General features: G+C 40.7%; 1 protein-coding gene across 11 annotated transcripts in view; it reads left to right on the forward strand.

The window, feature by feature from the left end:
- The window catches only part of LOC118594617 (protocadherin alpha-C2), a 229,877-nt gene that overhangs the window by 169,666 nt on the left and 36,276 nt on the right, over positions 1–23,935 (forward strand). Inside the window, exon 1 of one of the 11 annotated variants that reach the window (XM_036204606.1) lies at positions 11,509–14,471. The exons of 9 other annotated variants lie outside the window; for them this stretch is intronic. In XM_036204606.1, the coding sequence (XP_036060499.1) occupies positions 11,913–14,471 (2,559 nt within the window). In that variant the 5' untranslated portion in view covers positions 11,509–11,912. Of the gene's footprint in view, positions 1–11,508; positions 14,472–23,935 lie in introns of those variants that run through there. One more of the 11 variants, XM_036204603.1, reaches the window with a different exon arrangement.

The following is a 23,935-nucleotide window of genomic DNA, read 5'->3' on the forward strand; positions in this document are numbered from 1 at the left end:
AAGGAGACAAATGACACACCTGAGAAGTGAGCTATAAATCTGAACAGAGGGTTCTCAAAAGCAGAAATAAAAGTGGTTTAAAAATATCTCAAAAAGTGTTAACCTCATTCTTAGCAACCAGGAAAATGCAAATTAAAACCAATTTGAGATTTCATCTTACCCCAGTAAAAATTGCCAAGACCAACAAAACAAGGGGCAACAAATTTTGACAAGGATGTAGGGAAAGGAGAAAAATGTGATCATGAAGTCTGTGGGTAAATTTAAGGAACTAGAAAATGTTATACAGAGCGAGGTTTACCTAGATCCAGCAGGCAAATGGTGCTTGGTTCTTAGCTCTGAATCTTAATGTGTGACTACGTAATCTGGAGTAACTACAGAAAATGGAGAATTTAAAAAGGACCATGTAGTGTGGAAGAAGGAGGTCTAGAGAAAACAGCAGAGCACAATACTAAGGTGGAAATGGGGAAAATGGTGAGAATGGGAGCTTTAGCTGGGGAGCAGGGATGGAGGGCCATTCAGCTATTGCCCTTGGCTGCTTTCCAGAGGTTGATGGTAAATCCCTAATGCTGAAGACACCATACTCTGGACACAGGACTTGGGGGACTCAAGCTGAATATGACTTGAAAGTCTCCTCCCAGAACTTGAAGGTGCTATACAAGCTTCCAGGGGAGAAAAACAATCAACAGTCGTACCCACCTTGCTATGATCATCATAGCAAGATATACCCAAAGGTGAATAATGACACTTATATTTGGGTTACTCCAAGGCATCTTGGGTAACCAACAGCTATCTGTTTTTTCTTAAAACCCACTCAATAAGAGGGAATTCATGCCTGGTGATATAAACATAGCCAAATAGCTATTGCTTGTAGGTCTACTATGGCCACTTTCCTAAATCAATATGGTTCCTAATTTCATTCTGCTTATCCTTAATACCCACAAGACCAGTGTAGCTTTTATCAATGATGCTTCGTTTTGCAACAGGTCAAGACCATTACAGAGAAGCACAACTACAACATAGTCCCTACATCCAAGACTCAGGAAACATTGAGTAAGAGGAGATGGAAAGATTGTAAGAGCCAGAGGACCAGGATACCTGCTATGAGACTGTGTTCCCTATATGTACCAGGGAAGCTATTCCTATGAAATTTCAACTGTATGATTGCTTAAACAAGTCCTGGACAATGACAATACCAGTTAACATGCCAATGTGGATGGGAAAATCTCACAAGGCCCTATCCCTAGATGAAAATCTATGCACAATTAGTGGCTGTTGAGCAAGGGGAATCACTCTTTCCTAGGGATGAACCCCTAATTGGCTATCTAATAACAAGTGGTAATCCCTAAATACACACACACACACACACACACACACATGCAACAATAAATAAACTCAATAGGCTGTGTGTGTGTGTGTGTGTGTGTGTGTGTGTGTGTGTGTGCATGTCTATAAAGCAATAATAATTAAGAGGCTATGAATTTGAGAAGGAACAGTAATTGGGGGTCAATAACATTGTGTCTAAAAATAATGTACATATTTTAGCTAAAATGATTTATTGCTAAAATGTTAATCATCATCTCAGCTATTGTAAAGATGTTGCGAAGAGGCTTTCTTAATACTTCGTTGCCACAGACCTTCAATTTCTACAAGATGCATTATATGTAGAACACAGTAAAAGTAAGTACAGGAGCTGAAGAGACTGCTCAATGGTTAAGAGTACTGGCTACTATTCCAGAGGACCTGGGTTCAAAGCCCAGGAACCACATGGTAGATCACAACTATCTGTTACTCCAATCCAGGGGATTCCACACCCTCCTTTACTCTACAGGCACTAGGCATACATGTGGTGCACAGACATTCATGCAGGCAAAACAGCTGTGCATACAAAACAGAACAATAAATTATTTGAAAAATGAGTACAGGGAAATGAGATGTGCCTGTTGATACTAAATTCTTTTCCTATATATTCAAACATGATAAAAATTTAATTTGTAAATTAGGCAAGTAAGAGATCAACAACAATAGCATAATAAAATAGAACAGATGTAACAATATTCTGCATTAAAAGTCTCTACCTCTCCGATATTTTCTTGTTCTGTATTGTATTTTAAGTCCACAGTTGACAACAGAAAAATGAAGCTGTAGACAGTGAAGCCACAGATGAAGAGAGAAATTTTTACCCAGTTTTATTTTCAAGTTCTCTGATAGTTGCTCAATGTATTTTAAACTTTATTTATTATTTAGTGTGTGTATATGCTATGTATATGTGTGTCCAAAAAAATTACTGCTAACAATGGTCACCCTAATGTATGATAGGACACTAGGTCTCCAACTGTGATTTTTGAAATCACTAACCTACCTCTCCTCCTTTTGTCAAGAGGCTGCAATTTTTTGTCTTTGTAAGTGTCTGTTATGAGCTTAAATATACTGAATTTAGCTTCATACTGGAAGTTTTAAGGCTTTGCTTAAATATTTCATTTATTCAAGAATCAAATCTAAGAGTTTAAAAAAATCTGCCTAAAAGGTTGAATGACTGTGGAAGGTTAGGCATGAACACATATTTTTAATAATACAGACTTCAACATTGCTGGATACATAGTAAAGATTATTTAGAACACTATAATACATTAGTCAATTTGAATAAAATAAATTCAAGCAAATGAGCTAAATTTCCCAGTGATCGTTTAGGCATTTATGGAGCCATCTGAATTAGATTATGAAACTTCTATTGAGGAAAGCAAAATGTGGTAAACATGATTCTGGGTTTTTTTTTTTTTTTTTTTATACTCTGAGCTAAAAATTTTGTAGATAAATCCTAAGTCAATTAATTAATTAATTAATTATCTTATTTACAAGTGATGGGCATGATAAAAGGCACAAAGTGTGCAGAAGCATTTTGGTATGTCTGAATAAATCTAAATGTAAATTATTTTAATTTAAAAACTCTCAGAGGGGCTGAAGAGATGGCTCAATGCCTAAGAGAACGTACTGCTCTTTCAGAGGTTCTGAGTTCAGTTCCTACCAACCATTGCAGTTTAGAATCCCTGTAACTCCAGTTCCAGAGGATCTGATGCTCTCTTCAGGCCTACACACAAACATACACACACATACATCTAAATAAATAGAAATTTTAATTTTTTAAAAAGAAAGCCTCTCAGAATAAATACATAGGCATGTATACAAATACATTTTCAGAAATGTACCTAAATATTCAATTATGGAGTAAAATGTTATGAAATATCTATGCAATGAATATTTGGGAACATTTACTCAGAAGGAAACAGTTACATATGTGTATATATATTATATAATACAGGGAAAGACATCCATCATATGTGTTAAATAAAAATTTAAAAATCAAAGTTTTACAATAGTATGTAGAGTGTGATTCCATTTGACAAAATATATGTAGATATATTTACATATGCACGGATTAAAGTCTGGACAGATCTAATAATACCAGGAAACAAGACTTAAAAGGACTTTAATTTTTACTGCTTTAAAGAATTAAATAAGTTGAATTTGGTTTAGCATATATTTCTAAATACTATTGGACCAAAATAAATAGAAAAAACAAGAAAAAGAAATAAATCAAAGGAAATAGCTTGACTTTATCAGGATTGTTGTTACATTTTTTTAACAGGTTATCAGGTGTCGCTGTTGGCCCTTGGAAAGAATGACTTTAAAAAATCTCCCTTACTCCACAACTCCTGTCAGGTTGAGGAACACTAATCCACATATCCTATGTGTCATGGCTGTCCAATATAGTCTGTGTGTGCACTGATTTATGCACCAATAAATGTTTCATACACGGTTAAAATTTTAAATGAACTTACAGCAATTGGATCACAGGTGTATTCGTTCAGCCTGAGAGTACTACAGAATGCTAGTCGGGGAGGCTGTGATGAAAATTTCATTAGAGAGGATATTGAAGATCTGAGGGTGACAGGTGCTATAATAGATGTGATACTGGATTAGAAAGAGGGAAAGTGAAACTTTCACCCACTTCTACTTGAAATCAACTTTTCATTTCTAGTGACTACCGAATTCTTCTGTTTCAACTTTTAGGTTTTAGTAAAGTTACCACTATATTATCTTGTATTCTGTGCCTTTACTGGAGGATTGGCCAATAGATTTAGACACAGAGAAACCATAAAATATTAATTTATTTGGAAGCTTTGTACATTTTTTTCCTGTTATACTAGGAAAAGCTAAAGTTGGCACCAACGGAGGCACGTTGCTGTGGATGCATCCAGCGCTATGATTTCTTTGAGACCATTGGCTCAGTGAGGCTCACAGAATCAAACCAGGTTTTTCTTCTCCATTCTTTCAGTATAGAATGCTTCATTCACTTGTGGAAGAAAAGAATGGAAAATGTGAAGTAAAATGGAAGAATATGAATGTTATTTCTAAATAACTTTAACAAAATGAGCTTTGTTAAGGTAATTATCTCACCAGAATGCCTCAAGGTATCCTTTAATAGTCATAGAAAATGAAATACATCTTACCTTGGCTAATTTTGATAACTTATATTTTGTCATCCCTCCTCTGTTATATATAGCTGATAAATGAATTATAGTAAAACCCACCACTAGGAACATGAGTAGGACTTACACGTCCGAAAAATCAAAGTCATTTGTAAAATCCCACAACTTACATGGAATATTTCAAGAGGGAAAATACTGCCTCCAGCCAGGGTAGAGAATATAAGAAGAATCTGGCTTATGGGAGATGACTCTTTTTTTACAGCATGATTTTGGTAAATCTAACTGTTTAAATACAGAAGAGCTAAATGAAGTCTCTAAAAAAAAGAAGTTTACAATTGTGAAAAACAGCTAAATAGGATTCTATGCAAAATACTTGAAATTAGTAGTTTCTGAGCAATAACGAGATTCCTGTCAGAGGTGTGTGTGTAGTAGACAGATGTTAGATTAATTAAAAAAAAAAAAAAAGTAGGTACAGGAGTCTGGGACAGAGCTCAGTGATAGAGCATTTACCTAGTATGTACAAGGCTTTAGCTTCAATTTCCTATATCCTCCCCCAAATATATAAACAAAGCAACCCCTCCAAAACAAAACAAAAACCAACTTAACCAAAGCACAAAACAAAATGACAAACAAAACGAGATGGAAAAGGAAAAGAGAAGAGGTGCCTGGGAAGAGAAAGGAGAACAATTAATAAACGAGATCTTGTTAAACTAAAAATCTTCTGTACAGCAAAGGAAACAATACAATGAAAAGACAGCCTACAGAATGGGACAAAATCTTTACAAACTATATATCTGACAGAGATTAATATCTAGAACATACAAAGAGCTAAAAAACAAATCCCTAAACAACAAGAAATCAAACAGTCAAATCAATAAATGGACTGATGATATGAGTAAACAATTCTCAAGTTATGACATATGAATGGCCAATAAACATGAAAAATGTTCAGTTTTACTAGCCATCATAAAAATGCAAATACATACAAACTACTTTGAGATTCCATCTTACCCAGTCAGAACAGAGTCTTTAAACAATGAAAGACAACAAATGATGGCCTGGATGTGGACAAAGCGAGATCTTTATACACTGATGGTGGGAATGTGAGTTAGTCTAGCCACCAAGAAGTCCCTGAGGAGGTGTGTCAAAAACCTAACCAAAGATCTTCCGTGTGACCCAGCTTGAACAAAATACAAATAGATAAAAAATGCAAAGAAAGATTCCTTTGAGGAGTAAAAGAGGCCTGGGAGGAAAAAGGGTTTCTGGAAAGTCTGATAAATTCCTTTACCCCTTTGGAATTGAGTTTCTCCATCAATGCCAACCTCATTAGACTCTTATGAGAATTAAATGAGATTGGATATATACAGAAGTAGGAAACTGTTAGCTCTTAAGGAATCATAATATAAATGGGACCCCAAAAGTCAACAGTTATTGATATCTGGATGCTTAATGACATCCACAGCTGCCCATCTATGTTACTGTCTATCTATCAACCTACTATCTATCTGTCTTATCTATCCATGAAAATCAATGATTGTTTTGGCTAAACCCTACTTGGGAACAAGGATGTTCTTTAATGCCAAATTCCCTTTTTATTTTATTCTGTGGCTAAATCCCAAGAATTGCAGAGGAGAAACAGGGCCAAACAAGGCTTTCTATTAAAGTAAGAGGTCCAAAGTGATGAATGGAGACTTGGAACATGTTTTAATGGCAAACACAGGAGCCGGAAATCATCTTAAATACAAACTTACAAATTGGGGGCATGTACTGAAGCACAAATAGAATATTGGTACTAATGTTGTGAATTAAGATACTGCTTGTCCTAGTTATAAATCTTGTTCCAGAAGGGCTCAACTTGCTTCTGGATTGGTCTGTACAGTTGCTGCCTACTAGTCTTGAGTCATTGAGAAAATGCTGACTAGGATATGCTAGAGGGTATCCTGCAATCCCTCATTAGAATTCCTCCGAGTTGAACCATTCCATTAATAAATACTCTTTGGCACTGCTATTCAAAGAATTATAAAAACCACTTAGCTATACCGTATTGTTGTTTTCTTGCTTCATCTTGTCTTTGAAGGTAAGTAGGAAACTGTTAAACTCTCCATGAATTTCAGTTAAACTGTGTTTATAGCACCCCATCATAAATGATTCTTCCAATGAAAACTCCAAAACAAACACAAACAAACTTTATTTAGCTACTTGTGAGTAGTTTGACGTTATTAGTTTTCAGATGAGCTAAAGCAGGTCCCAGTAAAAATGCCTTCATTTCTGAGTGTTCACAAGTAATTGCCTCAGTAATGTTGGAATGTGGGAGGTATTTATATCAAACTCAAAGGCTTTTAAAAATTAGCATTTTTGTGGTCCATCTATAAGTTATTTTAATGCCTTGAATGATCATTGAGGCATATCACATTATTTAAAATGTATCTATTGGTGTGTGTGTGTGTGTGTGTGTGTGTGTGTGTGTGTGTGTGTGTGTGTGTGTTGAAGCCTCAGCATACTTTCAGCACACCTATGGAGTCAGAGGACAGTCTTGGGGAGTCAATGCTCTACTTCCATTTTGTTAAGAAAAGGTCTCTTGTTTTCTCTACTCTATGTAGCCTATGCTAGCTGGTTGAAAAGCTTCTAGGCTCTCCTGTCTCTACTTCTCATCTCCATATACCTTTTATTACTGCTTTTATTCTTTCTCTCTCCTCTTAACCTTAAGTTTAAGTTCCATTTAACCACTGTATTTTATGAAATGGAAAAATGAATGGTTTTAGGTAAGATATTTTGCTAATGAATCTCAGTCTCCAAGCTCTGATTCTTGTTAGGTGACCTCAAATGAGAACACTGATGAAGAAGTAAAATTTGATTTTATCTGTTGGTATTAAGGTATCTGCCCCAAGTCTTTAACCTACCTTCTTGTTGTTAATAACCTGAAGATGGCTTGAGTCTCTGGTTTATTCTAAACAATTCTGAGATGCCTTAGTCACATAGCTACCATATCAGTTTCTCAGGACTAAAATTTCAGAAGATCCCTCCCCAAAACCCAACTGTTAAACCCAAACATTTTCTTGATACATTCTTTCCAGGTAAAGGAGATATGAAAAAAATTCAGCTATCATTTCATATAGAAACCATTTCCATCCCTCTCGGTCCTTGGAAGACTACACCTTCATAATGGCATTATCTTGCTGCAGAGTATTTGCTTTGTGAAGAGGGAGATCAAGAGTCCTGTCTCTTTTTAACAAGATAAAGTTTCTGAAACAGTGTCTCACTGGCCTTGAATTCATGAGGCTCAATTCAGAGGCTTCTTGCCTCTGCCTCTTAAGGGTCGGTATTAGTTATAGAAGAGTGTTCCTCTGCTACTATGCGATGTCACCTTAAAAACTATGTCACACTAACTCTTATGATGTCTCTTTGTCCCTCTTTTTATTGTGTAATACATGGTTTGTTTGTAGTGTAGCATTCATTCACCAGTTATAAATAAAAATTAGAGGCCAGGCATGGTGGTACATGCCTGTAATTCTAGCACTGGGGAGTTCAATGCAGGAGGATCAGAAGTTCATGGCCAACCTTGGCTACACAGCCCACTCAAAGCCAACCTAGGCTACACAAGACACTGTCTCTAAGCAGCAACGTTTTTTAAAAAGAAAAGAAAATTAGTTTTCCTATTTGTGACACATATTCATATAATGGCCAGCTGAAAGTCTGGTAAAATTAGTGGCTAGTCAGTATATCCTTTTTGTCCCATGCCCCCAAACTTCAAGTCATTTGTTTACTCAAAGTAAAATGATTTATGATTTATGATGATGCAGGTAATAAAGGAAAATTGATGTGAATTAGGAAAATTTTCTGAGTTTGAGTATTTTTCTTGTAGTCTTAATTCTGTTGTGATTGGTTTTTGCTGCTGTGCTCAATGATCTCATGGGAGATGTATTTTACAAATATAATTAAGAAATATAATTGAGGAATATGATTTTGCAGTTCTTGTCTAGCACAAGGGTGAACGAAAACAATGCTCTGTCTTATGGCTCTTTTTTATCATGTCACTTTTTATTAATTAAATCGAGAAGTCATTTTATTTTGTGATTAGTAATTTTACTAGATAGTTGGGTGTAAGTTTTTCCTGGGGCTGGTTTACTGGTGTTTGCTGCTGTTTCAGAAGACCTGAGTTTGATCTCACCCACACCCATATTGGGTGGATCATAACTACTTAGAACTCTAACTTCAGGGGAGCTGAGATCTGTTCTGGCCTCAGTGGGTACCCCCACACACAGGTTAGATGCTCACAAAGACACATAAAACAAACAGAAAAAAAGTTGTATGTATGTATATATATATATATATATATATATAGTTGATATGAAAGAGAGCTGCTTCTTTTTATTTTCAAGACACAGGCTAAGTTCTAGAAATACTTGAAAACTTTGGAAAAACTAGACTTTGAATATATAGTCACTTGTCCCCAGCCACCATTTGCTTCTTAAATGTCATAGTTGCTTATCTGTGTTTAAGGAGTCATTCAGCATATAGATGATTAGTCAAGAAGTCATTTGATACTAACAGTTGTTACACTTAATAAATACCACTACTGCCAATAACAACAGTGCGCTTGCCAGATACTGCCCAAATAACTTATTAGTTATTCTAATCTTAACAATAACCTCAAGGGTTTTATTTTTGTTTCCTCTATTTAAAACAAGCAAACTGAAGGTTAGGTGCTGAACGATACATAGCCAGCCTTTAGCAGAGGTGCAACTACCTCCCTATTTTGTGTTCCCAATCAGGTTTATTCTGCTTTTTAGCTGGAACTCTGAAAGGCGGAAAGGAAGGAATGCGCAGTGGTATGACTGAGGCAGAGTATAAATTAGTATGAATGTTTGTAGGTGAAGCACTTAGCAACGGTTTGGGCAATCACATTCCAAACACTGGTAAGGTTGGCAGGAACCTCAGTCTGATAGTGTGAGGCAGGAAACCACTGTGGTGCCAGAGAGAATACCATCTCTTCAGTATTTAGTCTCTGGAAAGGAGGCTAATTTTGCTGCTCCTCCCCCCCCCCTTGAATCATAGAGGGAGTAAATACTAGTTGGAGCTCATTCTGAAAAACAAAAATGGACATCTCAGCCGGTACTCTTGCTGAATGATAATATGGCTGAAAGACAAATTCTGCTTTTTTTCACTGCTTGAGGCACAGCACTGGGGGCTTCTGTTAAAGATGCCACAAAGCCCTTGTCATTTTATCTCTTCCTTAAGTGCCCGTGATCTTTTCAGGGGCATAGGACCATGCATGGTCAACAGCCGGTGGCTTTGGGCCATGATGGCAGCAACTGGGAGGGCTGGAGGAAGAAAGGTCACTTTCCCTGACAACTTATAACTTGATTCCACTTACAGGCCATTTGTTTTCTGAAATAAGTAATGGGTGAGGACATAGGCCAGGTCTACAATTTGTGCACTTGAGAGATTAAGGCTCCCGGAGATCAAATTACTACAGCAAACAGAGCTACTGGGGGATGTTTGGGAAGGATACAGACAGAAGAGGGAGAAGCCAGGGACTTTAGAAAGGAGACAGGAATAGATTTTGATGGAAATTGTTCCCCACTCTGCACCCTTGATGGAACAAAGAGGACAAATAGGCAGGGATGGGAGGAAACCTAGTTTCTCTAGAAGGGATCGGTTAGGTTGTGGAATGCTGTTACTACACTTAGTAGGTCAAAGGAAGGATGTGCTGGCCCTGATCTTCGAAATCTAGGCTCTGTCAACTTGTCCTCTTAAGGAGGGAAGAAGCATGCCAAATGTCAGGTCTCACTCTGGCTTCCTTCCAGTGCATAGCTAGAAAGTTGCCCAAGGGGCTATCTATGTAGCTCAAGGATACTGGAAGAAAAAGGAACGTTTCAGTGAATGGAGTTTGCACAGGGAGCTGTAGTTTCGAGCCTTCCTGGAGAGAAGAGAGGGCTGGGAAAGCTGACTATTCAGAAACCCGGGAGGCAATGACACAGCACAGAACGGCCTCCTATGCTCCTTCAGCTTTCGTGCTCACTGAAGAGAATTTGCATATGGCCTCTGTAGCAATTTAAGGGGAGCTAGAGGGGGGCACAGAGGTACAGGAGCCCCCCTGAGCTCTGTATTTACAGAAGATGAGCTGTAACCGTCGAAATTACTGCTATTGTAAGATGAATCCCAGTTCCCTACGTTTTGCTTTATAACAGCATGGTGCTATTTTTTTTTTTTTTAATTTCTTTCTGCGAAGCATTATCGAGTTCAAATTCCAGCCTGGCTAGGCAGACTGAGAGTAACTCTCCTGATTTAATGGCTTTGTAGGCTCTTGACGACATTGTCATCCATTAAGGGGGAAAAAAATTAATCAGTCTTGAAAGAAAATGTCTTGAGCGATAAATGAAAAAGGTTTGAATATGAGATTAGGAAAAGCACGAGGAAAGAATCTCTTGAAATTTTACTAATTTTTTTTTCCTACTGTGATCGAAACAGGTTGAATACGAGTTTTTCTTGAAGCTTTACGGAGTCAGTTGTTTAAGGAGAGAATTTAAACACGGAAATATTGGTTAATTGCCAAAATACACACTGAAAGTTAAGGCACGTGGCTGGGAGCCGGACTGAATGCTGGATCCCAGGATGCTTGCTTTTGGCTTGCTCCCGGGAAGAAGGCACCACTCACTTCTTTGCCCTTTGCCCTAGGAGTTAAAGGATTTCTGTACTTCTAAGCAATGTGGCTGGGAAGGTGTAGGGGGTCAGGTAAACAACTGGTCCGCATTTCAAAAGCCCCCAAAGCATCTCTGACTGTCAAGGCACCGCCCAGGTCCCCCTACAGTTTATTTTCCTGGATGACGCTTTGAAATCTTGACTTGGGGAGCTGATAGTCGGAGTTCTGGGGACTGAGCTGCTTTTCTCCGGCTAATCTTAACAAGACGCGTTAAGCCTGCTGGGGAGCGTGGAGACTTAGATGAACAGGACCGTGGGGGCAGGGAGAAAGGGAGTGGCCGCGTTCCCGCGGTCTGCCGGGATTCGGCAGGTCGAGGAGGAAGGAGATGGGGCTGGAGTAGACGGAGTGGCAGGGCGGTGCACGGTCGCAGTCCGCCGCCACTTGGGTGCGGAATCCGAGCTGGACTTGCAGAGCACCCCCTCCCCCTCCGCTTCTCCCTCCCTCTCCTTAGAGCATCGTCAGCGGCGGCGGCGGCGACAGTCGCAGGAAACCGAGACCCGTGGAGCGCCTGAAGGCGAGTGGAGGAGCTGGGATATGGGGTGTCATCGGGGGCAGCAGGGCCCGGAGCCCTTGAGAACGCCTGGGAAGGGAGCGGCCTCGGGCGTTTGTAGCGCGTGAGCCGTGAAGAGCCGCGAGGGCGGAGGCGGGGCCCGGCGAGGAGCAGACTCCCCAAGCTGCTGCCTCCCGCCCTGCCCCGGCTGCCTCCGCCAGGGCCGGCGGCTATGGAGCAGGAGGGCACCAGACCTGGGGCGACAGAGCATCCGCGACCCCGGCGGCCTTTACCCTGGCTGCTGTATCTATCTTTCCGGCTGCTGCTGGTGCTGCTGCCAGGCCCAGCGGCCTCCCAGCTACGATACTCGGTGCCGGAGGAGCAGAGCCCGGGCGCGCTCGTGGGCAACGTGGCCAGAGCCTTGGGGCTGGAACTGCGGCGCTTGGGACCCGGCTGCCTGCGCATCAACCATCTGGGTGCACCCAGCCCGCGCTACCTGGAGCTGGACTTGACGAACGGAGCGCTCTTCGTCAACGAGCGCATCGATCGCGAGGCACTGTGCGAGCAGCGGCCTCGTTGCCTGCTCAGCTTGGAAGTGCTGGCGCACAACCCGGTGGCAGTGAGCGCGATCCAGGTGGAGATATTGGACATCAACGATAACTCGCCGCGCTTTCCGCGGCCGGACTACCAGCTTCAGGTAAGCGAATCCGTGGCACCTGGAGCGCGGTTTCACATAGAGAGCGCACAGGACCCCGACGTCGGCGCCAACTCAGTGCAGACCTACGAGCTCAGCCCGAGCGAGCACTTTGAGCTGGACCTGAAACCCCTGCAGGAGAATAGCAAGGTGTTGGAGCTGGTGCTGCGGAAGGGCCTAGATCGCGAGCAGACCGCCTTGCACCACTTGATTCTCACTGCGGTGGACGGGGGCATTCCAGCTCGCTCAGGCACGGCTCAGATCACTGTTCGAGTCCTGGACACTAATGACAATTCTCCTGCCTTTGACCAATCCACTTACCGCGTTCAACTGCGGGAGGACGCTCCCCCGGGCACGTTGGTAGTGAAGTTGAATGCTTCGGACCCGGATGAGGGTTCCAACGGTGAACTCAGGTACTCCCTGAGCAGCTACACATCAGACAGGGAGAGACAACTCTTCAGCATCGATGCCACTACAGGGGAAGTGAGAGTAAGTGGAACTCTGGATTATGAGGAGTCTTCCTCCTACCAGATCTATGTGCAAGCGACTGACCGGGGACCAGTGCCCATGGCGGGTCACTGCAAGGTGTTGGTGGACATTATGGATGTTAATGATAATGCTCCAGAGGTGGTGCTCACAGACTTATACAGCCCAGTGCCTGAGGATGTTGCTCTCAACACTGTTGTGGCCCTTCTCAGTGTGAATGACCAAGATTCAGGTTCCAACCGGAAAGTGAGTCTGGGTCTGGAGGCTTCACTGCCTTTCCGGCTGAATGGCTTTGGAAACTCCTATACACTAGTGGTGAGTGGCCCACTGGATCGGGAGCGGGTAGCTGCCTACAACATCACAGTGACAGCCACGGATGGGGGAATACCACCACTCACATCTCAAAGGACACTGCAGATTGAGATCTCTGACATCAATGACAACCCTCCAAGCTTCCTGAAGGACTCCTATTCCATCTACATCCAGGAAAACAATTTGCCGGGTGTGTTGCTTTGCACTGTGCAAGCCACAGACCCAGATCAGAAGGAGAATGCAGAGGTGACTTACTCACTCCTAGACAGGGAGATTCAAGGGCTGCCGGTCACCTCCTATGTCTCCATTAACAGTGCCAGTGGCAGCCTTTATGCTGTCAACTCCTTTGACTATGAGAAATTTCGAGAGTTTTTTGTGACTGTGGAAGCCCAGGACAAGGGGAGGCCACCACTAAGTAGCACTGTGACCGCCAATGTGTATGTGGTGGACATGAATGACCACGCCCCTCACATTCTATACCCTACCTCAACTAATTCATCAGCAGCCATTGAGATGGTGCCTCGGACTGCCCCTGCTGGCTACCTGGTCACCAAAGTCATAGCCATGGATTCAGACTCCGGCCAGAATGCTTGGCTCTTTTACCATTTAGTCCCAACTTCTGACTCGGACCTCTTTAAAGTAGAACTCCACACGGGAGAGATCAGGATTACCAGAAAGATTGGAGATGAGAGTGGTACCACTTTCAACCTGACTGTGGTGGTTCGTGACAATGGGGAGCCACCTCTATCAGCTACTGTGGCCATCACAGTAGCTGTGGTGGACAGGGTTTCTAAAATGCTCCCCGACACTCAGAGACATATTAAGAGTGCTCGGACATACTCTGAAATCACACTTTACCTGATAATCGCATTAAGCACAGTGTCTTTTATATTTCTCTTGACAATCATCGTTTTGAGCATCATCAAGTGCTACCGCTACACTGCTTACGGCACAGCATGCTGTGGAGGCTTCTGTGGAGTGAGGGAGCGGTGCCCTGCGGAACTGTACAAACAGGCCAATAACAATATTGATGCCAGGTTACCACATGGCCTCAAAGTACAGCCTCACTTCATTGAGGTTCGAGGCAATGGCTCCCTCACCAAGACCTACTGCTACAAGGCCTGCCTGACAGCGGGCTCAGGCAGTGACACTTTCATGTTTTACAACACAGGGGCCCAGACAGGACCAGGGCCAGGAGCCCAAGCCTCGGTGACTGACAACAGGCATCTTACGGGCCAAAGTGGGCAGAGTGCTGGGAACCTGATTATCCTAAAAAATGAGGCTGTCTCTCAAAATGAGGTGAGATAGTGATCGAAGTGTCTTCCAGAAAGCCATGCATTTTTTTTCCCCACGTGTCCCTTCCCCCAGTCCCATGTGGTTGTCCTTACTGATTTATTATCACCAACAAGGTTTATCTGGTAAATTGAATATTAATGGTATCTCTGATCTTATTATAACCTGCTGTTTGCTCTGTAGAAAATAAGCCCTGGAGAATTATGTTACGTGCCATTTTCTAATGGCACATGTGAAGAATTAGCCACAAAAGTACTTGAGAAGTGAGGATTAGTCTTAGGTATTTTTTTGTGGAAGCACAGCTCTGTATAAATAGAACACATCTGGGAATAAGGGTTATATACTGGGAGGTAATGTGAGGTTCGAGGAGAAATGACCTCTGCTCTGTCATCTACAGAGTAATTCTTGGGGCTTAAAAAAAAGTAAATATATAAGTTCTCAGACTCCCAGAGATGTGTTGTGACCGCTGGGTACTGTTGCTGTTTTTAATCTTGGAGGTCCACAGTAAAAAAAAAAAGTATATTGGCTATTGGCAGGTGGATCTCTGAGTTTGAGGCCAGCCTGGTCTACATACAGAGTTCCAAGCCAGCTGTGAGACCTTGTACCTAAAACTTATTCAGTTAATGATGCAGGACTAATGTGATAGGCTTCTCCAGAAATCCACACTGAAAGTATAGAATGCAGTCCCCACTCTGAAGCTGGAGTTTACAGAGGCTGGATGCTATGGTCACTCTGTGGAAGGCTGTGAGGGAAAGGGATGGTAGCAAGCCAGAGAAAATGAGTGCACATTTGTCTGGTCGGCTGAGGGAACGCAGAAGGAGGGGTCTGGGAGGATGTAGGGACAGTGAAGACCAGGACAAGTTCCGACTGAGGAATAAGAGACGAAGAACTCCAACCTAGTCACCTTCCTTAGCATACTCAGAATTCATCTTAAGATGAAGTCTCAGCATTTGCTTTAAATATCTTTAATATCAATAATCTTCTGATTCCATGTTAACATTTTCTGTGCTTTTGATGAAATGTAGAGTATGATTTTCAGGCCTTTTAGGTCTTTAAGTTAAATGACAATACTCTGAAAGCATGTGTTCATTTTCTGGATCCGAAATTAGTCATGCAATAGTATAAAAGGCTTAGAAAGTGGCCTTTGTTGTACACTATAGGTAGTATATGTGCTAGTTTTGACTTTTAAGTAGTCACAGGCCAGATTGCTCATTATAATGAAGAATGCATAGCAATTATTGAAAAGCACATTAATGTGTAGGTATAATTTGGTAGTAACTCTGTGCATGCTTGAAATAGGAGTCTGCCTTGTGATGCTTTAAACATGGATTTTAAAGCAAAATCCTGTCCTATAGAGGGATGAATTTACTGTCCAAATAACTACTATGTATCTAGGACTCTGAGAGTCAGTACAAAATGAATTAATAATATTTGTTTTTCCTATAGTTTGTGACTTTTCACCAGCATATTGCTATGGTTTACTAATGTCTATATTTCCACATTCAAAGTTTACAGCCATCTTAAGGGGAATAATGCATAAGGCACAGAATCTCCATTCTTGACTGTCCGTAGATTGTGATTTTCATTTTTCTCTGGCTATTAGTCACTTATCAGAAGATCCTGAATGTAGTCAATGCTGAGCAGTCACGGAGGCAGACTGCAGAGTAAGAAAGGGGGAATAGGAAGTAGGAGGGAAGTGGGGCATTCAAGCATTTCCAGAACTGTTAGATCGTAGCTTCTGGAAGCCTGTAAAAAATGATTTGTCCTTAAATAGGGATGCTCTAGACATTTGCTTAACAAGTTCAGGTGGTGTCCTTTGGGACTGGGGCAGCCTGCAGGTGGTGAAGAGGCACGGAGAGCAAGCCAGGCCAGGCTCAACTTTGCCACCAGCTGTGTGCTGGAAGCTTAGAAAAATGACATGTTTGTCCTTTCTCCTTTGACCCAACGCTTGGGGCATTTTGATACATGAACTATTTCTGTTTTACATTGACCTGTATGTTAATAGTTACTATGGGACACAAACCTATGATGGAGGGATAAAATTATGTCAGAAAGTGATTGCTTTTGTGGGATTTTGCCAGGAGAGTACACGAATTTAGCAAAGGCAGATGATACCCGATAGCCGTCTCTTAGAATTCAGTGAAGCGTCCCAAGGTCTACAGCTCCTGAGTTTATTGCAGTTATGGAGAAAATGTGAGTCCCATTGCTGTAGCCTGGCGAAATGGTGGCTGAAGTCAGTCTGTTTTGAAAACCATCTTGGCTGGGTCAAGCTGGCTTTCCCAGCTAAGGCTTTCTCTTTCCTTACCTCGTCATTGCAGATGGCAGGTGCTGGAATGTCACTAATGCTGTGTACCAACATTTAAATCAGATGGAGACTGGAAAAGAAGAATGAAGGAATCTGTGCCCATTGACCACTCTGCTATATAAAAAGTACTCTACTTTGCAATATGTATATATAGGATTTCATTTCTCATAAGTTTTATGTAAAACAAACATTATCAGAGAGGTTATATAACACAACACACTGCTAGTTGTATTTTAAGCCACATCTGTTTGACTCTAAAGCCTATGTTTTTTCTTCAATAGTAGGAGTAAACAAAAATCCTAATTTTAAATATATATATATATATTGGCATGGGATATTTGGGCAGAATGCTACTGCCAACTATTTATTTACCAATTTACTATTGGCAAAATTTACTCAGAGCTTTTGTCCCTGTTCTTTCGCTCTGTAAGCTTTCTTTTGTTGCTTGTTAAACATCAACATTTAGCAGCAGACTTTGATCTTTAGGTAGACTTTACAGGGCTTTTTGTTTGTTTGTTTTGTTTTAATTTCCTGAGTTGTGCTATGACAGCTTTTTGGCAACAGGGCAGAATTTCTCTTTGGAGCCTTCTGAAAATCTGAAGTGAAGGTAGCTGGCACCTCTTTCAGAGTTTCCATGAAAAGAGACCCAATCCTAAGATTGATTGCTAATGAGTCATTTTGAGTACTCAGTAGCACAGCATGTGAAATCATAAAGGAGTAGCAGAGAGACTTAAGCTTGGCTTCACTTTTATGTATAACGAAGCAATTTACAGTTATCAGATCCTCAGTTATTTCTACCCACTGTATGTGCATATCCACCTTAAGTCCAGACATGGGTATCTGAAAGAGTTAATGTAATCTTTCAGTGTTACCAAATACATTTCCTCTAGTACTGACTTTGCCATCTGGTGGCTCTGTCCTGAAATGATTTACACTCAATGTACAATAACATGATGGTGTTTTTTTTAAATTGCAAAATGGTCAGACTAGACCAAGCTGCTTTTTGGGAGACAGGGTCTCCTACGATGTAGGCTGGCCCCTCACTGAAAGCATAGTAGAGAATGACCTTGAATTCCTGATCCTCATGAGTGATTATAGGCGTGTGATACCACACCATATAAGAGCAGCAGATTTTATTTTATATTCGTTATTTTTATGTGTATGTATGTGTGCCTACAAGTTTATTTGCACTACCAGTGTTTCAGAGCCCATAGAGGGCAGGAGAAGGCATTGGATCCCCCAGGAACTGAAATTACAGGCAGTTGTGAACCACTATGTGGGTCCTTGGAGCTGAACCCTGATCTTCTGCAAGGACAGCAAATGCTCTAAACCACTGAGTCATCTCTCTAGCTCCAAGGCCAAGAAATTTTAATCATGAATTTCTATTCTAGCACTTCATCTTTGAAGACCAGTTTTTAGTGGGTGGGGCTGTTTAGTGTTGCCATTTTCATATCGGCTATAGGGCTGTCCTGAGGGAAATGTTTATTGTTCTTAATCTAATAATACAGTGTTTTCTTTAAATGACTTCCTTCCTCATTTTTTTCTCCACAGACACAGTTGAGCCAAAAAGAATAACAGCTAAATTCTTCTCTGTGTCTTTAGACATATTCTTATTGATGAAGAAATGTTTCCTGTGGCTTGATTGCCCTTGACCTACCCTTTCCTCTGACCCCACCATGAGCTATCACATGGGCATCTGGTCTTACTCAGAACACTGCAGGGGCACAGCTTGGCATAGTATACATTGACTATTGGCACTCTCTCTGCCTGTCAGAATAGCAGCTTCATTTCTGGATTCTTGCCCTGGTTAGCTATGAATTTTTGCTTTCAATGAGAGGTCAGAATGATGTCAGTTTGCAAGTATTTGAGGAAAAATTGCCATCACCAAGATACTTTTAGGAGAATTTAATGGAATTCTTCTTCCTTCTTCTTCTTCTTCTTCTTCTTCTTCTTCTTCTTCTTCTTCTTCTTCTTCTTCTTCTTCTTCTTCTTCTTCTTCTCTTTCTCCTTCTCCTCCTCCTTCTCCCTCTTCCTCTCCTCCTCCTCCTCCTCCTCCTCCTCCTCCTCCTCCTCCTCCTCTTCCTCCTCCTCCTTTTCCTCCTTCTTCTCCTTCCTTTTCTTGCTCCCCCTTCTGTAAACATACACAATGACTGGTTGCATCATTGAATTTTCTTACTTTCTTTTTATTGTTTCTCCTCCCACCAGCTGGACTCCTCCCTCCTTTCAAGTAGCTCCCAAACTGATTTCATGTCCCCTGTAGTCGTCTGTTATCTATTATAACCACTTGTTTTTTGTTTTGGTTTAGTTTGGTTTTTCGAGACAGGGTTTCTCTGTGTAGCCCTGGCTGTCCTGAAACTCACTCTTTAGACCAGGCTGGCCTTGAACTCACATAAATCTACCTGCCTCTGCCTCCTGAGTACTGGGACTAAAAGTGTGCACCATCTTTGCCTGGCTTTTTTTAAAATTAGTTTGTTTTGTTTTACAGGTGTTTTTAAATGTATCTTTTACAGGACCTTACTTGGGTCAGAGTTTCCATGTACATTATAAGATGAACATATTTTACCTGATTAATATAATATTTTGATTAGTATAATCTGTAGCCATGACAAAAAAATTCAGAGGTCAAGAGAACTCTTCAGCAGTGTTTTAAATCTGCTAACCTAGAAATTATGCAAGCTCTTTCTTTTCAAGAATTTGAACTTGGCACATGCAAAGAAATGTCTGACACTGAAAGGTGGAGAGAAATGCCAGCTTCTTTCTGGCCTTGCTGGCTCCAGGGAGATGCGATTGTGTGTAAGAGAGTAGCTGCTGTACTAGCAGACCGTGCATCCAGAATAACCAGACCTTACACTTTCTGTTGTACTAGAACTGATTATGCATATTTTAAATTCCTTTCCTTCCCTGTAGCTTGGAGTTTACATGTTGTACTTGGAAGTTTTCTACCCAGAATCCTCAAGTTTATCCCCTTCCAATTTTGATTTACTGAAAGACCAATGTGTAATATAGTCACGATTCTTTTCAGTGTTATGTTTTGCTTTAATGCATTCCTTTTCTGTTGCTCTGTAACAAATTACCACGAATTGGTGGTTAAAACCTCATCCACTTAGTGTCTCACAGTCCTGTACTATGTGGTTGCGTTTTTTTTTACTTCAGTTTTCATAAAGCTAAAAAACTCAACACGGTGGATAGGTACTCTTTTGGAGGGTCTGGAGAAGAATCTACTTGGAAATTCATTCAGATTGTTGGCAGAGTTCACTTCCTTGGGGACAGAATCCTATGCCGGCTTATCTCTTTTTGCTGGGGCCAAGGAGGGGCCATTACTCTCAGCTCAGAGTAGGCTTCCTAGGGTCCTGTCATGTGACTTGCTCTCAGGACTGGCCTTAAAGAATCTCGTGTGGCTTGGAGTCTCTCTCATGCTTCACATCCTTCCAACTTCTGACTGAGACTTCTAGACTTGAATGTAAATGGGTCTTGTAATTAGGTTAGTCTTACCCAAGTAATCCCCCTTTAAAAAAGACAGTGGGGCGGAGGGAGCTGTGGTTGGTATGTGGAATGAATAAAAAAATTTCATAATAAAAAATTAAATTAGATGAAAAAAAAAAAGACAGTTGAGCTGTCTAACCACAATTATGAGGATAAGTCCACCACAGTCTGAGTCTTGAGATTATACAGGACATGTACATTTGGTGTGGGGGTCTCGAGCTTGTCTTAACACTCTGCCTACTGCAATTTAGATCAATGTCTATTAGATAGCACTATGAAAAATTGCCTGTGGAGACATTCTAAATGAACAAAGAGATATTACATACACTTTCTAGTTTGAAAGAGCAGTTTATTGACAAATTCAACAGCAACATGAATGATAAGAAGACAGTGGTATCTGTTGTTGTTTTTGGTTTTTGATTTTTTTTTTTTTTTTTTGAGACAGGGTTTCTTTGTGTAGCCCTGACTGTCCTGGAACTCCCTCTGTAGACAAGGCTGGCCTCAAACTCACAGAGATCCACCTGCATCTGCCTCTTGAGTGCTGGGATCAAAGGTGTGCATCACAACTGCCTGGCCGAAAAGATAGCATTTTATTTCACTGTATGTTCATGTGAGTTTATGAGTAACAGGATATTTTAAACCTATTTTACTTTAAACTGTCTTAGAAGTGATTCATCCTTCTGTTGCTTAAGTATCCTATGGCATAAATCACAAATAATTTGGTAACAGGATAAATTAAACTTTTGCTATAATTTTAGCAGGAACTCAAGTTGGTGCTTGTTCTTCAGTAATATTACATCACCCACATGGATTACCTAATTGACTTCTTCTGCATCTAGAGTTCTGTTACTATTATTGTATTAAAAGACTAAACTGGAGTAACTCACCAATGGAAATTCAGCCCACTGAGTCTGTAATCATAGCAGTTGGCAGGTAGAATCGGTTGAATCAAAAATTCAAGGCCAGCCTTGGCAGGTGAGTTTGAGCCATCCAGGGCACATAATACCTTCTCTCAAATGAATAAACATATGTCCAAAACCAATGTAATATTAAAATATTTTAGAAGTAAATAATCATAATTAGTCCAAGGCCTTAGTGTCTTGTAGCAGACACATGGGTAGTCAGCCTTTCAATCTGAACATTTTCTAAATTGAATCAAATTGAAGTATGAAACTTACATGCATTTTTGAGTTTCAATTTTGTATTCTTTTAAGATGAATCAGTATCTAGGAACATAGAAGTAACTATATATTCACTAATCAGGCAAATTTAGTGTCTTTAAAGATCACATAATTATCTTTATCTTTATAGTTATCACAACTTCTGTGATAGTTCATTTATTTAAAAATAGTCTAAAAGGCTGGGAGTGATGGCACATGGCTTTGATCCCAGCACAGGGAGGCAGAGGCAGAGAGGCAGGCAGATCTCTCTGAGTTCAAGGCCAGCATGGTCTACAGAGTGAGTTCCAGGACAACCAACACTGTTATACAGAGAAACCCTGTCTAGAAACACACACACACACACACACACACACACACACACACACACACACACACACAAAACAAAACAAAAAAGGCAAAACCCTTTAAAAACCTATCCAATGTCAGACCTCTACTACATTCTAAGGATATAGCCCTGCATTTATGAATATTATGAGGATATCTGTGTGTTTGATGAGTAAAATGGATGGAAACAATCAGTTTCATAGAATGTATCATCTGGTTAGGAAAGGATTAGGATAGAAGTATTTATTTCATTGTGTACTATTATATGGTGAATTAAAATATACTAATTGCTTTCTTCCTTTCTTTGTCCCCATCTGATCTTATTGCCATAAGAAATCTCATAACTATCATTCTGGCAAATGAATCTGAGAAGTATGTTGTTGCTGATTGTTATTGAAAATAGCAACATGAAAAATTAAATGTGTTGTTGAGGAAGTGAAATTGTGTAAATCTGAGAAGTATGTTGTTGCTGATTGTTATTGAAAATAGCAACATGAAAAATTAAATGTGTTGTTGAGGAAGTGAAATTGTGTAATAAAGTGAGTCTCCTGTTCAGTCCTGATAGAATTGTGCCTTTCAGCAAATTGAGGTTAGTGATTTCATCCCAAAGATCAAGTTGCAGTAATTTTCATCATGAGTGTTACACAATCAGAAAAATAAGCAACAGTTACTCAGCAGATGTCAGAATCTTTGTAAAAGGATTTTCTCCGTGGACAAGCTGACACTGGTATTGCCAATGGCTGGAGAAGACAGTGATGATGAAAACTTAATCAGATGTATTTCAGTCATGTTATCAGATTCATAAAATTATGTACAAACATTCTCTTTTGTTGCCTCTAACAATACTTGTAGAAAATGGTAACTTGTTTCATTTGGTCTGTGGGTAATTTATGCTCCTTTATATGGAACAACAATAGCATGTTATAGATTTGAAAACCAAGGTTGAAGCTAGTTACATATACGTATCTTGCCAGCAGAATACAAGAGAATGAGGTGACAGCTTTTATGGGGTGGTGATGGGGGGATGAGACTTGGATGCAGTATTCAGAGTCACCACTTTTCCAGGTATTGATTTAGGTTCTCTGGGTACTGCTTAGCCATCCGTAAATCTGTTAGAAGGCTGGGATTCTGGCACCATCACTTCTCTGGGCTTTATGAAGTGTGTTTATGAAAATACTTCACATTGCTTGCATGAACTGTATGAATGGTGGGGGTGGGACCAGTTTGGACTTTGAAATAGTTTATTGGCATTGCTACAGCTTTATGTTGCTAACTATGATCATGTAACCTGGGGGAAAGCACAAATTACAACCCCTTCCATTTTCTGACTCAACTGTACCTTAGTATTCATGCCTGATTTGTCTCTAGTGATTCTGAATACCATCTAACCAGTGCATAGCTCCCCACCCAGTCTTCAAGTGCCCTTATTTTCCTCTTTATCGGTTCTACTTTGGAATGACGGTTTGTGGGCAGAGGGCACACGGAATGTCTTTCTGGGACAAAGGTGGTGCTGAAAGAGTCAGGGTCTTCATGGACTCCAGCTGCTTCCTGCTAAGCAGTCCGAGACGAGTGAAGAGAGCTGAATGAGGAGGTAAATCATGAGAGAGGATCAGGGAGCCAGTACAGATTTATGAGAAGATTTCAGTGGCAAAACGAGGTCAAACTGCAACGGTTTGTTTTTCTTCTCTCTACTAGAGTCCTCTTCCATCAGGAGAAGAGGCTGTTATCAGTTGCTAGCGTTATGACTGGGTACATTCTTCCGGGGTCAAACATGCTGCAGTCTGCAAAGGCAACAGTAGACTGCAGTCCTCTGCAGTCCAGCCAGGTCGGCAGAATCTGTGTAATCATGTATTGTTATAGCTAGACTACAGAACTGAAGGTGTGCCTTTGATGGGGCATTTGAGAGTAAAAGAGAGGAATGTTTTTCCTGTCATAAGACAGATTGCTCTAGTCTTTTATGAACATAGACTTATATTGGGCAGGGCAAAGCTCAATGTGACCCTTCACAGCACCCCTAAGTATGGATTTCCTTGATTTTCAGTCTGGGTTGCGTAACTTAATTTCTTCCTAAAAGTGATGTGTGTTATGGGTTTCATTTTAGCATTCCATATGAAATGTCCCATTTGGTATTTTTGATTGGATGCATGAAAATATTTAAGGGACAACTAATCGATTAA

Source organism: Onychomys torridus, chromosome 13, assembly GCF_903995425.1.
Source record: "Onychomys torridus chromosome 13, mOncTor1.1, whole genome shotgun sequence".
NCBI lineage: Eukaryota > Metazoa > Chordata > Mammalia > Rodentia > Cricetidae > Onychomys > Onychomys torridus.